The 14,324-nt window shown below is 34.2% G+C and overlaps 3 protein-coding genes across 4 annotated transcripts; 1 reads left to right on the plus strand and 2 right to left on the minus strand.

The window, feature by feature from the left end:
* Positions 1-67: 67 nt before the first annotated feature.
* On the plus strand, positions 68-8,003 carry dcdc2b (doublecortin domain containing 2B). 2 transcript variants are annotated; one of them, XM_051125469.1, is made up of 15 exons: positions 68-257; positions 417-527; positions 711-909; positions 2,570-2,639; positions 4,314-4,384; positions 4,499-4,630; positions 4,703-4,849; positions 5,405-5,444; positions 5,731-5,790; positions 5,992-6,169; positions 6,524-6,633; positions 6,704-6,775; positions 6,849-7,025; positions 7,185-7,280; positions 7,669-8,003. In XM_051125469.1, the coding sequence occupies exons 2-15, from the start codon at positions 446-448 to the stop codon at positions 7,777-7,779; spliced, it is 1,545 nt and encodes a 514-aa protein (XP_050981426.1). In that variant the 5' UTR covers positions 68-257; positions 417-445; the 3' UTR covers positions 7,780-8,003. The 2 variants fall into 2 exon arrangements, with proteins under 2 accessions (XP_050981426.1, XP_050981427.1); XM_051125470.1 differs by having other exon boundaries at positions 2,570-2,627.
* Positions 8,004-8,225: 222 nt separating this feature from the next.
* On the minus strand, positions 8,226-10,848 carry tmem234 (transmembrane protein 234). Its single transcript, XM_051125488.1, has 5 exons — positions 10,778-10,848; positions 10,244-10,395; positions 10,085-10,151; positions 8,442-8,534; positions 8,226-8,359 (listed from the first exon to the last, which is right to left on the minus strand). Exons 1-5 carry the CDS (start codon positions 10,788-10,790, stop codon positions 8,253-8,255), a joined length of 432 nt encoding a protein of 143 aa, XP_050981445.1. The 5' UTR covers positions 10,791-10,848; the 3' UTR covers positions 8,226-8,252.
* A 1,266-nt stretch (positions 10,849-12,114) lies between these two features.
* On the minus strand, positions 12,115-13,974 carry si:dkey-71p21.13 (CD276 antigen). Its single transcript, XM_051125478.1, has 5 exons — positions 13,849-13,974; positions 13,609-13,696; positions 13,130-13,477; positions 12,716-12,991; positions 12,115-12,561 (listed from the first exon to the last, which is right to left on the minus strand). Exons 2-5 carry the CDS (start codon positions 13,646-13,648, stop codon positions 12,410-12,412), a joined length of 816 nt encoding a protein of 271 aa, XP_050981435.1. The 5' UTR covers positions 13,649-13,696; positions 13,849-13,974; the 3' UTR covers positions 12,115-12,409.
* Between the last annotated feature and the right edge of the window lie 350 nt (positions 13,975-14,324).

The raw sequence follows: 14,324 nt of genomic DNA on the forward strand, positions 1-14,324 counted from the left end.
CCTCACCGTCTCTGCGTCTTGTTGCTGATTGTAAAACCCCACAAAGGCCGCCGCCATAGTTAGCAACGCTGCCATAGCAACCGGGAAACACTCCAGTGTGTGTACGAGAGGGAGGGAGTCTGGATGAGATGTTTGACTCTCTCACACTCTGTGCTTTAATATTAGAAATAAACACTGAAAAATAATCAGCACAAATAACAGACCAGATGAACTTAGACTTTTTCTCCAGGTGGTCAACTGGATGACAAGCTTTCTCTGTAAGTATTTTTGTGAGTGTGTGTGAATTTGCATAAGCATGTGAATGGTTCTTTAAACTGTAAGTAAATCAATTTGTGATTTTTTTTTTGTGTTAAAGGTGTGAATAAGGTGTTTTACACCTGAGAGGTTACACCTGCTCTCTGTTGTTTATTTTACAGGTGTGTGTTAATGTGGCTAATTTTGGGTCATGGCATCCACTGGTGTCACTAGTCACCTGCCTCCAGTCAAGAGTGTGAAAGTCTACAGAAATGGAGACCCCTTCTTTTCAGGTTAGAACAGGATTTAAAAGAGTTTTAGGTTGTTTTTTTCTGAGTGCTTAATATGTTACTGTATTAAATAATTTTATTGAATCATTTTCACAGCACTCTCCAAGACATGCATATGTCTGAAATTAAACTTACTTTGTGTGTTTTGTAATATATGTCTCCATATAAATGTAATTTCTGGATCAGGAAGGAGATTTGTGGTAAACCAGAGGCAAGTCTCCACCATGGATGCTTTCCTTAATGACATCACGCTCAGTATCGGAGCTCCGTTAGCTGTTCGAACTCTCTACACACCACGCTACGGTCATCGGGTCACGGACCTTAGTGACCTACAGCAAGGAGCTCAGTATGTGGCCGCAGGGTTTGAGCGCTTTAAGAAACTAGAGTAAGTGTGAATTCATTCAGAATGAGAATGATCTGAGTAATACTTTCTGTCAGTGTTTAAAGGTCTGAACTAGATGCTGAGAATCAGTGGTCCTAGTGTTTGGACACTTCAGTCACAGCCATAAAATTACATTAATTAATTAGTGTTGTTATTGTTAGCTAAGACTAACATTTCTGAACAGTAATGTTTTTTATGTTTTTAAAGAAGTCTCTTCTGCTCACCAAGCCTGCATTTATTTCATCCAAAGTGCAGCAAACACAAATATTTAATTATTTGAAATAATTGTTTTCTATTTGAATATATCAAATGTAAAATGTAATTTATTCCTGTGACTCCTGTGTCACATAATCCTTCAAAAATAATTCTAATATTCTATTGGATCTTTCTATTCTATTGAATAGAAAGATCCAAAGATCAGCATTTATCTGAAATAAAAAGCTGTTGTATCATTATACGCTAGACCATTCAGAAGCATGGAGTCAGTATAATTTTTTTATTATTATTATTTATCAAGGATGCTTTAAATTGATCAAACATGATAAAGACATTTATAATGTTACAAAAGATTTCTATTTCAGATAAATGCTGTTCTTCTGAACTTTCTATCTATTCATCAAAGAAACCTGAAATAATTCTCAGCTGTTTTCAACAACAACAACAACAACAACATAATAATAATAATAATAAATGTTTTTTGAGCAACAAATCAGAATAGTAGAATGATTTCTGAAGAATCATGTGACTGGAGTAATGATGCTAAAAATTCATTGTCACACAATGAATTTTTAATGATGCTAAAAATTCATTATGTGACAATAAAGAGGCCGCAAAGTGACAAAATCAAATGAGCTTTGTGGGAAATGAGTTTCCTCGGAAAAAGGCCAATTATACAGTTTAACTGTGTATATACAAAAACATTTGATCTCAGAAATGCTGTAACTGACTAATCAGAATGAAGTATTCTGAGTATGACTGACATAAATAATACATATACAGTGGCATGTGAAAGTTTGGAAACTATGTTTACATATAGTCCGCAAGAGAAAAAAATAGCTGAAATTTAATGTTTTAAATGTTTTTTGAGCAACAAATCAGAATAGTAGAATGATTTCTGAAGGATCATGTGACTGGAGTAATGATGCTAAAAATTCAGCTTTGAAATCACATGAATAAATTACATTTTAAAATATATTTAAGTAGAAAACAGTTATTTTAAATAGTAAAAATATTAAAATTTAATGCTGTACTTTGGATCAGATAAAATGCAGGCTTGGCGTGCAGAAGAGACTTCTTTAAAAAGCATTAAAAATATTACTGTTCAAAAACTTTTGAACCTTGCTTTGCCTTTATTTTTTAAAAACTTAAAAAACTTTCTTTATGTACTTTTTTTTGCTGGAGAAGAATACTTATCCTATATTTCCAAGTGTATATTGAGTGTTTTGTATCATTTTAATTACATATCAGTTTATTTAATATAAATGCACTTAAATAAAAAATCCTTTCTTATAGAAAATGATCTTTTAGAGAGGTGTTAATTTAACTTTGTGGGACATTTGAAAGCAGAATTTATGACCAGGCATCTTAAAATTTGATTATAGATATATTATTGTTTCTGGTTGAGATGCATCATATTTGGCTTGTCTTTCCTATATATGTTTAGTTATCCGACTGCAGGACTGAAGAAGGGTCCACTGTGCAGAGGTGTGGAACCAGCCCAGGTATATAATTATGTGAGAGTTCAGTTCTTATTACTGTGGATTTTATTTTATTTTATTCAGTTGAACAGATGTGTGCAACTAACATGCACAGTCATGGTATACTAAAGTTTAAATTTAGACATTAAAAATCAAACCAGATACATTCAGTGTCTTGTTTGTTAAGCTGTGTTTGTGTTTTTGTTGCTGTGGATGCTGAAGTGTGTCATAAAGAGGAGGTGAGGGAGTAAGGGGTGTTATTGTCCCTTCCAACAATAGAAGGCCATGGGAAACGCTGTTAGTGTTATCAGATTAGAAAGCTTGTTAGGGCATGTTCAAGTGCCTGACCCTTTAATGCTCCACACACAGAGCTGCTAAAACCACTGTTGATAATAGCCTTGAGAGCAGGGGACACTGACTCAGCTTGAACACACACTGCATCTTTGATTTACGGTGATGGAAAATCACTGGCTGCACATTATCCAGCTTATTACACAGCTACTTGCCAAATAAATAAATTGTCATGAAATATTGATTTCCAGATATTTTATTATGTGACAATAAAATCAAATGAGCTTTGTGGGAAATGAGTTTCCTCGGAAAAAGGCCAATTATACAGTTTAACTGTGTATATACAAAAACATTTGATCTCAGAAATGCTGTGACTGACTAAACAGAATGAAGTATTCTGAGTATGACTGACATAAATAATACATATACAGTGGCATGTGAAAGTTTGGAAACTATGTTTACATATAGTCCGCAAGAGAAAAAAATAGCTGAAATTATTAAAATAACCCCGTTCAAAAGTTTGGGAACCCTTGGCTGTTAATTACTGTGTGTGGTTACCTGGATGATCTGCGACTGTGTTTTTGTTTTGTAATGGTTGTTCATGATCCTTTTTTGTTCTGAACAGTTAAACTGAGCACTGTTCTTCAGAAAAATCCTCCAGGTCCTGCAGATTCTTCAGTTTTCCAGCATCTTTTGCATATTTAAACCCTTTCCAGCAGTGACTGTATGATTTTGTGATCCATCTTTTCACACTGAGGACAACTGAGGGGCTCAAACACAGCTGTTAAGAAAGGTTCAAACATTCACCGATGCTCCAGAAGGAAACACGATGCATTAAGGGGGCGGGGGGGTATTTCCAAATTATTTCTTATTTTGTTGAAATATCTTTTTTTTCCATTTAGTACTGCCCTTTGGAAGCAACAGAACATACTTGCATGTTTCTTGGAAGACAAACTAAGTACAGTTTACCTTGATCTTCAAATTCAAAAAGTTTTCACCCCCCGGCTTTTAATGCATTGTGTTTCCTTCTGGAGCATCAGTGAATGTTTGAACCTTTTTTAATAGTTGTGTTTGAGTCCTTCAGTTGTCCTCAGTGTGAAAGATGGATCTCAAAATCATGCAGTCACTGCTTGAAAAGGTTCAAATATGGAAAAGATGCTGTAAAACTGAAGAATCTGCAGGACCTGGAGGATTTTTCTGAAGAACAGTGCTCAGTTTAACTGTTCCCAAACTTTTGAAGGGGGTTATTTTATTAGTTTCAGCTATTTTTTACAGTACTAAATAAATAATAACATGCATTTTTTATGACCTCTCTTATTTTGATAAAATTGTTCACATTTTCACAGATTCTGCAAGGGGTTCCCAAACTTTCACATGCCACTGTAATTGCTAGTTAATAATATATAGCTCTTTTCACAGGCTAAAGCACTTTTCAGGCCTAATGTGTCTGCAAAATGGAGGAAGGCCATCACTTTGCCCTGCATCATATAGTGAGAACTCATTTAAATGCACACTCAATGTTTTTCCTCTGTTAAACCAGCTTTTCTTATGCTTTCACATGAGATCCAAACTTATTTTTCATTCTCCTTCTCACATTCACATAGTGTATTTAGGAATGGAGACATCCTCAGTCCTGCCATTCGTCTGATCATTTCCCGCCACATGCAGAAAAATCTAGAGCAGATCCTGAGCCTCATTTCTGAAAAAGCGATGCTTCGCACAGGAGCCGTGCGCAGGTATTCAGTCACACGTACTGCTTGTTTTCATAATTAAAACTTTCATCAATTATTTCACCTTTCACCTCTCAGGCTTTGTACTTTGGAGGGCTTCACAGTGACCTCCACAGAGGAGCTGGAGAGCGGGCAAAGTTATGTAGCTGTGGGAACAGAGAGGTTCAAGAAGCTTCCATATGTGGAGATACTGCTAAACAAAGCGACAGGCAACAGCGCGGACAGGTGATGTTGGTGGATAATTGGGATAGACATCAATGTAATTCTTATGCAAAAGATTGGTGTCTGTAATTTTTTGATGACTTTTATTCAACAAGAATGCATTCAAATGAAATTAATTTTATTAAAAGTGACAGTAAAGACATTTAAAATATTACAAAATATAAACAATTTGAAATATACATTTCTTTTGAACAATTTCCACAAAAATATTAAGCAGCATAACATTAATAATAAGAAGAAATGTTTCTTGAGCACCAAATCAGCATTTTAGAATGATTTCTGAAGGATCATGTGACACTAAAGACTAGAGAAATAGCTGCTAAAAATTAAGCATTGCCATTACATTTAAATTAAATTAAATTTTATAACATATTCAAATAGTTGTTTTGAATTGTAATAATATTTTGGAATATTCCTGTTTTACTCTGTAGCAAATAAATGCAGCCTTGGTGAGCATAAAATAAAACATTAAAAAACCTTACAGACCCCAAACTTTTGAACAGTAGTGTATAAATAAATAAAACCATGTTAAACAGGATCTGTCTGTCTTTAATGTAGACATTATGCAGGAGACAGAGGGTTACAGAGAAGAACTGAGGTACTATTTAAAATTAATATACAGTGGAGGTGAAATATATCTGAGCAAATGATTAATTTTGTAATCAAAAAACATTAAAAATCATTAAAAATAGTACATTTATTTGAGTTTCCAAAAATGTCTAATTTATTTTTTTAAAACCAAATTTTTATTTCCAAGTCTAATGTAGTCTCAGACATATGGAATCCACTTTATATTTATTTTTAATATGTCAGACCAATACATTTTCATAAGACAAATTTTCTGTTGAAGTTCCTTAATATTCTTTTATGACGATCCAACTCAGACTAGAAAGATGTTTCCCCAGGACAGCCACAGTGACTCCACCCTAATGAATTCACCTGAGGTACAAACCAAATACTTTATTGTCTACTGTACTATAACGGTTTGTTCTGTTATACAGTACTTCTTTTTAAATTCACAGTTTTCTATTTATGCTCTGAACTAGTTAGCAGCCATTGCTTTTCTATTGTTAATTAACCAAAAACAGTCTTCAGATCATTCAGAACATCACAGTCATCCTTGTGTAAATGCTGTCTGCTTTCAGAGAGAAGGAAGGCGTGTGAAGTCCACAGGAGATGAAGTGGAGCGAGAGAGCTCCCCTCAGATGGTTAAGAGGAGAGGAAGAAGAGGAGAAAGAGAGGAGAATTCTGTTTTCTATGCCAGACCAGTGAGAGTCCGCAGAAACCCTCCCACAATCAGACCCCCTCCTAAGGCAGAAATAGGTGAATGCCATATTTTATTTTATTTTTTTAATTATACATCATAAGCTCTATTTGGATGTACATTGTTTCTCAATTTTTCTTGTACACTCAAAGAAATGTGGATTTGGTCAGCAGTTTTTACCACACAACTTTGGTGTTTGTCAAAAAAAAGAGTAGGTAATTTGGCCGGGTATTTTTACATGGGTGGTAAGAGATAAACACCGACATTCTGGATTCAGACGGCAACAAAATCACAGACTACCCCCTGTAAATCCTAAAAATACCTTACCTCACCATGAGAAACTGTTAGCATACAAAAAGGGCTATACTGTGTCTAAAATGTAACTGTTTTATAATATTGTTTTATTGTGTTAGATGAGCACAGTGTGTTTAAGGCCTCTGGGAGCAAGATGAGAGACGAGGTTCGAGGTGCTGAGGAGGTTACAGAGGATGAAAACACAGCTGTAGAGCTTCCCATTGACCAGGTACACCTCTCCTTTTCGTTTGTCTCGTCTCATTGCATGTCATATTTTATTAAAATATTTTTAATTTTAGAGAGAAGCAGAAGTTGTGGAGGATGAGGAGCTTCTTGAAAGGGATCAGTTTGAAACAGCCAACATAAATCATGTGAGTGTGTACACATGAATTAAAAGTATTCATAACTTGATCATGAAATAACTCACTGTTTGTTGTTTTACAGAGGGATTCAGCTGAACTACACAGGCCATCGGCTGATCTCTCCAGTGAGAATGGAGAGAAAGAGTTCGAAGTGTCTGAGAGGGAGACATGGGACAACACGTCAGCTCCACAGAGAGAAACACAGCAAGGATACACGTCCAGCAAAGCGTCTCTGCATGATACAAACAAACATGATGCTGTAAGACACTATGCTTTCAACATTTTTATGTCTTATTGTGTATGTTTACATACTATACATACAATATAGGTTATAGTAGTGTTATATAGTATGCTATCAAATGTATATACTGTAAAAAGCCTTGATGATTTGATGATTTTTCTTCCTGTTAAAAATTAGGAGTCACCCACACGGCATTCCAGATCATCTTCATCAGCTTCACTACCAAGAGTCTCTGAAGATTCCCCACGAAGTGAAGTAACACAGCAGGAACCTGTCAGTTTGAGTTTTAAACTATATATTTAATGCATGAAATCATATATGCAAATGATGCTGAAACTATCAAAGTTGTGGTACCCTTTTAAAAACTACCAATATGTAATTTTAAAGTACAAAAATGTACCTTTAAGATATTAATATGCACCATTTAGGGGTAAATTAGGTACAAACATGTACCTTTTAGCTTTTGTGCTTTTTTTTCCTGAGTGAAGCAATTAGATATCTTTAGTATAATACATAATTTTTATAGTTCTATATTAGAACTGTTACAAATAATAGAAATTAGATGTGGCAGACTTACATATTTAGCTATTATTGTAAGTTGTGTGTAAATATTCAGCATCTAAACACGTTGTGTTGCTCTGTATGTGTGTATGTGTATCAGACCGGGGTTTCCCATGAGGAACAGACAGATGGGGATGCTGAGCGACCTCTCCAGGCTGAAGATGATGCAGGAGACAGAGACACACCTTCCCAATCCACACACATGCTCTGAACATGTGAAAAATAGCTTTTTAAAATAATGTACCCTGCAAAGTAACAGTGATCTTACAGCATGCAGAGATTCACTGAGAAATATTTTTATTTTTTTATTTCTTCATTTCTTCTGTTTAACAAAATAAGACCTCTGAATGTAAAAGACATTTAAAATAAAAGTATTTAAACACCGGGCACTTTCACATTATTAATACGAATCCATATAAATATCAGTTAATACAATATATACAAGTATTTTGTCCATACATATACTTAGAAGATACTCTTTCCACAGTTGCAGTTAAAGTGCAAAACATTTGCATCTCACCAACATGGTTCAAGTTATAACAGTACAGATATAAAGTCATCAGTTTACAGCACATACTGAAAATGGAGCAGCACAGATATTTTATCAGACGGATATGTGAGATGTGACCACATGGATGAAGCAGATCCATGGTCATCTTTCACCTCGTAGTCCAGTGGCATGTTTTAATGGTCACTTGTGTTGCGACCTCCTACGCCGTCTGTCTCAGAGACAGAACTCAGCACGCACACAGTCACTCCAGACATGATGAGTAACATACCCAGCACAGCTCCTACATGAGCAGACACAGAGAGTCAAAGACCTGTTTAACTACAGAGAAAGAGAAAAATGTTAGGAACACAGAAGCTACTTACTTTTTCCTCCAAACTCTTCTCCAAGCAGTTTACCCATTAGTAAGGTAAACAAAAATGTGAGGGAGTTCACCATGGGCACAGCCAGAGACAGATCTACAAAACAAACAGCATTTTAAAATTCAAACTAATGCATTACTAATGCTCCAAGACACTTCACATTGTCTTACTGCATTTTAATTAGGCAACCAATAGAGTGTTTTCACAACGTGTCATCTATTGGCGGCACTAAATGTAAACAATGGCACTGTACTGAACGAATCTTGCTGATTATTTCAGCTGAAAATGGTCAATTATTGTCATGTTTTGGGTTGTGCTAATAGGTTGGACCAGGTAAAACATTTGGAGTACTATAGACTGCCAAAAGTTATAACAAATCAATGAGTGCAAAAACTGTCTGAGGAACAAAAGGCGTTTGTGGTTGGCCAAACTGAACCGGGATTTCCAGAGCAAGAATCTTGACAACATTTATGTTTGTTTTTATCATTTCCAGTCAGGTAGGTGAAATATTAGGCTAATATCGTAATACTCCTTGTATGCATCTTTACCACCCATTATCTTTAGTTTACTTCCTATTGCTATTAACTTTAGCAGCTTCCACATGTTTTTCCCATGGTTTAGACAGCATAAATTAGCAGAACAACACATTCAGTAGTACTTTAGCCATGCAATCCATGCTGTTGTTTACATCTGAGTATCCCCAACATGGCTGCATATCCGGGTAACTGACCAAATCGATAAAATCAATTATTTTTGCATAAAGTCTTTTTGCAAAAAATGTTATCATTTAGCAGCCTAATTCAAAACAGTTTAGTGCTTCACACATTAGGACAGTATTACAGTATTCTCTGAATTATACTTAAATTTTGGCCAGTGTAACAGGTCATTCAGATATTCCATGTATACTTGAATACTGTGCACAGTATACAATAGTATACAATACTATATACTGTAAGAGAAAGCTTCAGCCTTATACACTACCGTTCAAAAGTTTGGGGTCAGTACATTTTTATTGTTTCTTTTTTTTTTTTTTTTTTTTTTTAAGAAATTAATACTTTTATTCACCAAGGATGTATTAAGTTAATAATTAAAAGTTTCTTAAAAGTTAATAATAAATAATTTACATTGTTATAAAATATTTATATTTTGATTAAACACTGTACTTTTTAAACTTGTTATTCATGAAAGAATCCTGAAAAAAAAAATCACAGGTTCCAAAAAATATTTGGCAGCACAACTGTTGATATTATCCAACATTGATCATTCTAATAATAAATTCGCATATTAGAATGATTTCTGAAGGATCATGTGACACTTAAGACTGGAGTAACAGCTGATAAAAATTCAGCTTTTCATCACAGGAGTAAATTCTATTTTAAAGTATGTTAAAATAAAAAACATTATTTTATATTGTAAAAACATTTTGCAATATTACTGTTTTTTTTTCTATATTTTTAATCAAATAAATACAGCCTTGATGAGCGTAAGAGACTTCTTTAAAGACTATTACAAGTCTTACTGACCCCAAACTTTTGAACGGTAGTGTATATATTATAGAAATAGTAGGTTGACACTATGCTACTAAGAACAGACATTCAATACCTAGAAACTTAAATCTTTTTCATGAATAAAAGAAAAATTCTCACCTGTAGAAGCAAGAGTGAAGTAGAACACTAATGATCCACTTTGGTTCAACAGGAATGGGACCAAATACTACATAAAATAATAATACATACATAAATAAAAATAATTACACCAAACATAAAGACTTGGTATATGCTCATCAAAGGATTATAAAAACACACCTTGATATTAAGAAACAGGAATTTGATCTCAGCCAGAAACTGGAGGAGTTTATTGTCCTTCTGAACCCCTTCAATGCCCTCGGTGCCTTTTTTTAGAAATGGGTTTGTCCCTCCCCACAAGATCGCAACCAACAACAGGCAAAACACTTCACCTGGTTACAGAAAACATTATTCGGACAGACATTTATGTTACATACATTAATCAGTGTATCAATTAAATTTTTTAAAACGGAATACGGAGCGTCTACAATAAACTATGCAGATCAGTTGATCACCTATTTAATTATAACTATTATTTTCTGTTTACTTGATACACAGTTCAGAAAAACCACCAAAATATATTATTTAAGATGTAACTTATTGATTTGCACAGACACGCAAGCAAAGCATCATCACTTGCAGTTTTATCAACTATGACTGTAATTTATTTTCAACACTGTGTGGAGGGGTGAACTTATTTATTTGTTTAGTTATGCACAGTTATAGACGACATTGTCAAAATCTTTGAAATAGAAAAATACATGGCAGTCTTACTTGTTGACACCATTTCGATTCTTCCGCATGTAAACTACCGCTTCCTTTGACGATCGGGTTCTTCTTCTGTTGATATGTAACGTAGACGGATTGGTTACAGCAACTCGTTGTAAGCGGCTCTTGTCAATCCATTGTAGCTTCAGATCTGCAGTTCAAGTATGAAACGCTAACATGTTTTAAAATAAAAGACGTTTGTTCCGTTGATGAGAACACAAAACATCCACATTAACAAGAACAATTTTAAAGTAAGTAAAAATTAAAGAAGTCTCCTCTGCTCACTAAGCCTGCATTTATTTGATCCAGAGTATAGCAAAAACAGCCACATTTTGATATATTTTTACTATTTAAAATAACGGTTTTCTTTGAATATATTTTAAAATGTAATTTATTCCAGTGATTTCAAAGCTGAATTTTCAGCATAATTACTCCAGTCACATGATTCTTCGGAAATCATTTTAATTTTCTGATTTACTGCTTGAAAGACAAAAAAAAAAAAATAAAATAAAAAAAATAAAAATAAATAAATTATATATATATATATGTTATAAACAGCTGAGTAGATTTTTTTTTCAGGTTTCTTTGATGAATAGAAAGGTCAGAAGAACAGCATTTATCTGAAATAGAAATCTTTTGTAACATTATAAATGTCTTTATCATCACTTCTTATCAATTTAAAGCATTAAAGTATTAAAGTATTAATTTCTATAACTTCTTTCCAAAATATAAATAAATAAATACTGACTCCAAGCTTTTGAATGGTATAGTGTATAATGTTACAAATGCTTTTTTCTATCAGATAAAAGCTGATCTTTGGATCTTAACTGTACTTAACTGTTTTAAATATTGATAATAATAATAAAAAATGTTTCTTGAACAGAAAATCAGCATATTAGAATGATTTCTGAAGGATCAATGGTAACTGAAGACTGGAGTAATGATGCTGAAAATGTAGCTTTTATGACAGGAATAAATTACATTTTAAAATACTGTTTTTGCTGTACTTTGAATCAAACAAATACAGGCTTGGTGAGCAGCAGAGACTTCTTTAAAAACATGAAAAATCTTACTGTGCAAAAACTTTTGACTGGTATAAATTAATCTGATTTAAAAACAGAACAGATAAAAACATCTGTACTCCCAGATCACTGTTTGTCTTACTGAATGTGTGATAAGATCATAGCTTAAGTAAATATTTTTCTCCAGAAAATCATAGCCTTTTCTGGGAAGTCCTTTCGCAAACAGATTCCACAGTGATTTAACATCTTTATTCAACAATTTACTTTAAAAACAGTCTGTCATCATTCATTCACAGAGATAAACAGAGAACAAAATTATGTTCAAGTTCACTTTATTTAGCAGCACCACATCACACTTACATATAAATAAATAAAGAAAAAATTAATAAATTAAAAATAAATAAAGAAATAAAATTCTGTTGGTTGTAATTGTTACACTGTTTTGCAGTGGCAAAGGTACAGTGTTTAACGATGAAAGCATACTGTGAAAAGTTTATAGCCATTTTGATACGTAACCCATAGACCATTTCAGACCCCAATATTGCTTATATTTTTTTATATCTGTGGCTCTCTTTGCACATTTCAGGAGTATTATATTGTGAACATGTTGAATTGGCTACGGCTGCTTCTGGCATTTATCAAATAAAGGTACTGTCCATCTGCTCCTTGCTGCTGCCTTCATGTAAACAACAATAATAATCCCAACTAAAAGGACGCATACAACTGACGATATGGCTGCAATGCTTCCACCTCCAGCATCTCCTGGAACTAAAACAGACACATCTGTTAGACTGTAAATATGAAAGATATAAACACAAACATCCAAAAGAGTGAAGGGTACATGCCAAAAACAATTCCTTTTCTTATATGCCATTCACACATTTTAAGACATTTGCAGTTCAGAGTAAAAGATGGTTTTTACCATAGCTGAAGATCACAGGTCTCTCAAGGCTCTGGTCCAGGAGGTGGTTCTTTAGTGTGAATGTAACATTAACCGCTGGCTTTTGGGCCTCATATCTGCTCCTTACTAAATAAAGTCCATCTTCTGTCTGGTCATGGAGCTCCAGGTGATGAATGAGTCTCTGGCCATGTTCATCCAGCCAGATGACCTCAGGTTTGGGAAAACCCTCTGTCTCAAACTGCACTACGACTGTGGTGGAGTTCACATGAATGCTCAACCTGGGCTCAGAATAAAAGGCTGAAGAATACATACATATTGAGGTTGGTTATTTTGAGAGATCTCAAAGCTCAATTTTGCTTTAATTTTGATTCGTTATAACACAGTTTGTTGCAAAATGACAAAATGAGTGTTCACAACATCAAATACCATGCATACCTCCATAGTCAAGTTTTATTTTGCCTTTTCCATTCCCATTAATGTTGTTCACTTTGCACAGGTACCAGCCCACATCCTTCAGTCCAACTCCATCTATCCTGAGAGAGGCATTTCCATTACCAAACTCTGGAATATACAATGATGTCCGGTTGTGGTATTCTGGACTTTGATGGTCTAGTTGGTTCTGTTCATAATAGAAGCTGTGCACGACTTGTGAATCCTCCTGGCGTTGCCACACTATAGCCAGGCTGGAGAGGTCAGGGTGAGGTGTAAAATGACAACCCAGTATAGCTGGATGACCCCTGACTGCAATCAAGTCATTATTTGGTATGCTTACCATAAAAGATGCTGAAAGGCAAAGACATCCAGATTTAAAGCTTAACATGAGCAATATTTGCATTTGCATTGCAATATTCATTTCATCAGCTATACATGTAATATTGTAAACACATAAGAGGTACACACTTTGATTACCTTACCTGCACTTTTGGCTAAAATCCAAAATAGGAGCTGAAACATTTTATTAAATCCGGTAAGGATTTTAAGACTTCCTTCTTCCTAGTTCTTCTACAAATACAGAAAAAAAGAGAACGTGTACTAGGCGCTTAGCACCCACAATCAAAATAACACCGAATAGATTTCCCAAACATTGCTACAAGTGCATTTAGTAACAAAACTGACTGGATCTTTTCCAGTTACTATAATAAATAAGACTGTACCATAAGAATATCACTTCCCCACTGCGCATATGACGTCGTAGTCACGTCTTTTCCATGTCACGGACCCAATATAGACATGATCTGCACGTCTATCCGGCGTCCAATGTTTAGTGGGTCCAGTATCTTAACTGGTTCTACTAGTAACGTCATGGTCATGTGTTCATGTCACAAGACAAAATCACCCTGGTAAAATGTAAACACTGACTACACAGTCATTTTATCACATCTAAAAATTTCATAAATGTAAATGTATCAGTGTTGCAATATGCATTAGTTACAAGACTGCAATTGCATTGTTTTTCCCCTCATCATGATTTCAAATAATGAATTAAATATAGATAAAATACTTTTATTAGAAATTAAACAGGATAGTCATTAATGCTCACAGCGTTTTTAGCATTCACAAATTTTACATATAGTTATGAAATCTAGATATAATAAAACTAATAAAATTGATTCGAGTAATATAGATAGAT

Source organism: Labeo rohita, chromosome 13, assembly GCF_022985175.1.
Source record: "Labeo rohita strain BAU-BD-2019 chromosome 13, IGBB_LRoh.1.0, whole genome shotgun sequence".
NCBI lineage: Eukaryota > Metazoa > Chordata > Actinopteri > Cypriniformes > Cyprinidae > Labeo > Labeo rohita.

Bases quoted from the DNA above. Each gene is read 5' to 3' on its own strand.
- dcdc2b (XM_051125469.1), top strand. From the start codon at position 446: ATGGCATCCACTGGTGTCACTAGTCACCTGCCTCCAGTCAAGAGTGTG. The intron at 4,631-4,702 runs GTATTCAGTCAC...TTCACCTCTCAG, and splicing joins CGCACAGGAGCCGTGCGCAG to GCTTTGTACTTTGGAGGGCT. The intron at 6,170-6,523 runs GTGAATGCCATA...TTATTGTGTTAG, and splicing joins CCCTCCTAAGGCAGAAATAG to ATGAGCACAGTGTGTTTAAG.
- tmem234 (XM_051125488.1), bottom strand. The intron at 10,152-10,243 runs GTGTGTTTTTAT...TATTTTATGTAG, and splicing joins TCCTGTTTCTTAATATCAAG to TATTTGGTCCCATTCCTGTT. The intron at 8,360-8,441 runs GTAAGTAGCTTC...CTGCTCATGTAG, and splicing joins AGAAGAGTTTGGAGGAAAAA to GAGCTGTGCTGGGTATGTTA.
- si:dkey-71p21.13 (XM_051125478.1), bottom strand. From the start codon at position 13,648: ATGTTTCAGCTCCTATTTTGGATTTTAGCCAAAAGTGCAG. The intron at 13,478-13,608 runs GTAAGGTAATCA...TTTGCCTTTCAG, and splicing joins GATTTTAGCCAAAAGTGCAG to CATCTTTTATGGTAAGCATA. The intron at 12,992-13,129 runs GTATGCATGGTA...TGTATTCTTCAG, and splicing joins AATAAAACTTGACTATGGAG to CCTTTTATTCTGAGCCCAGG.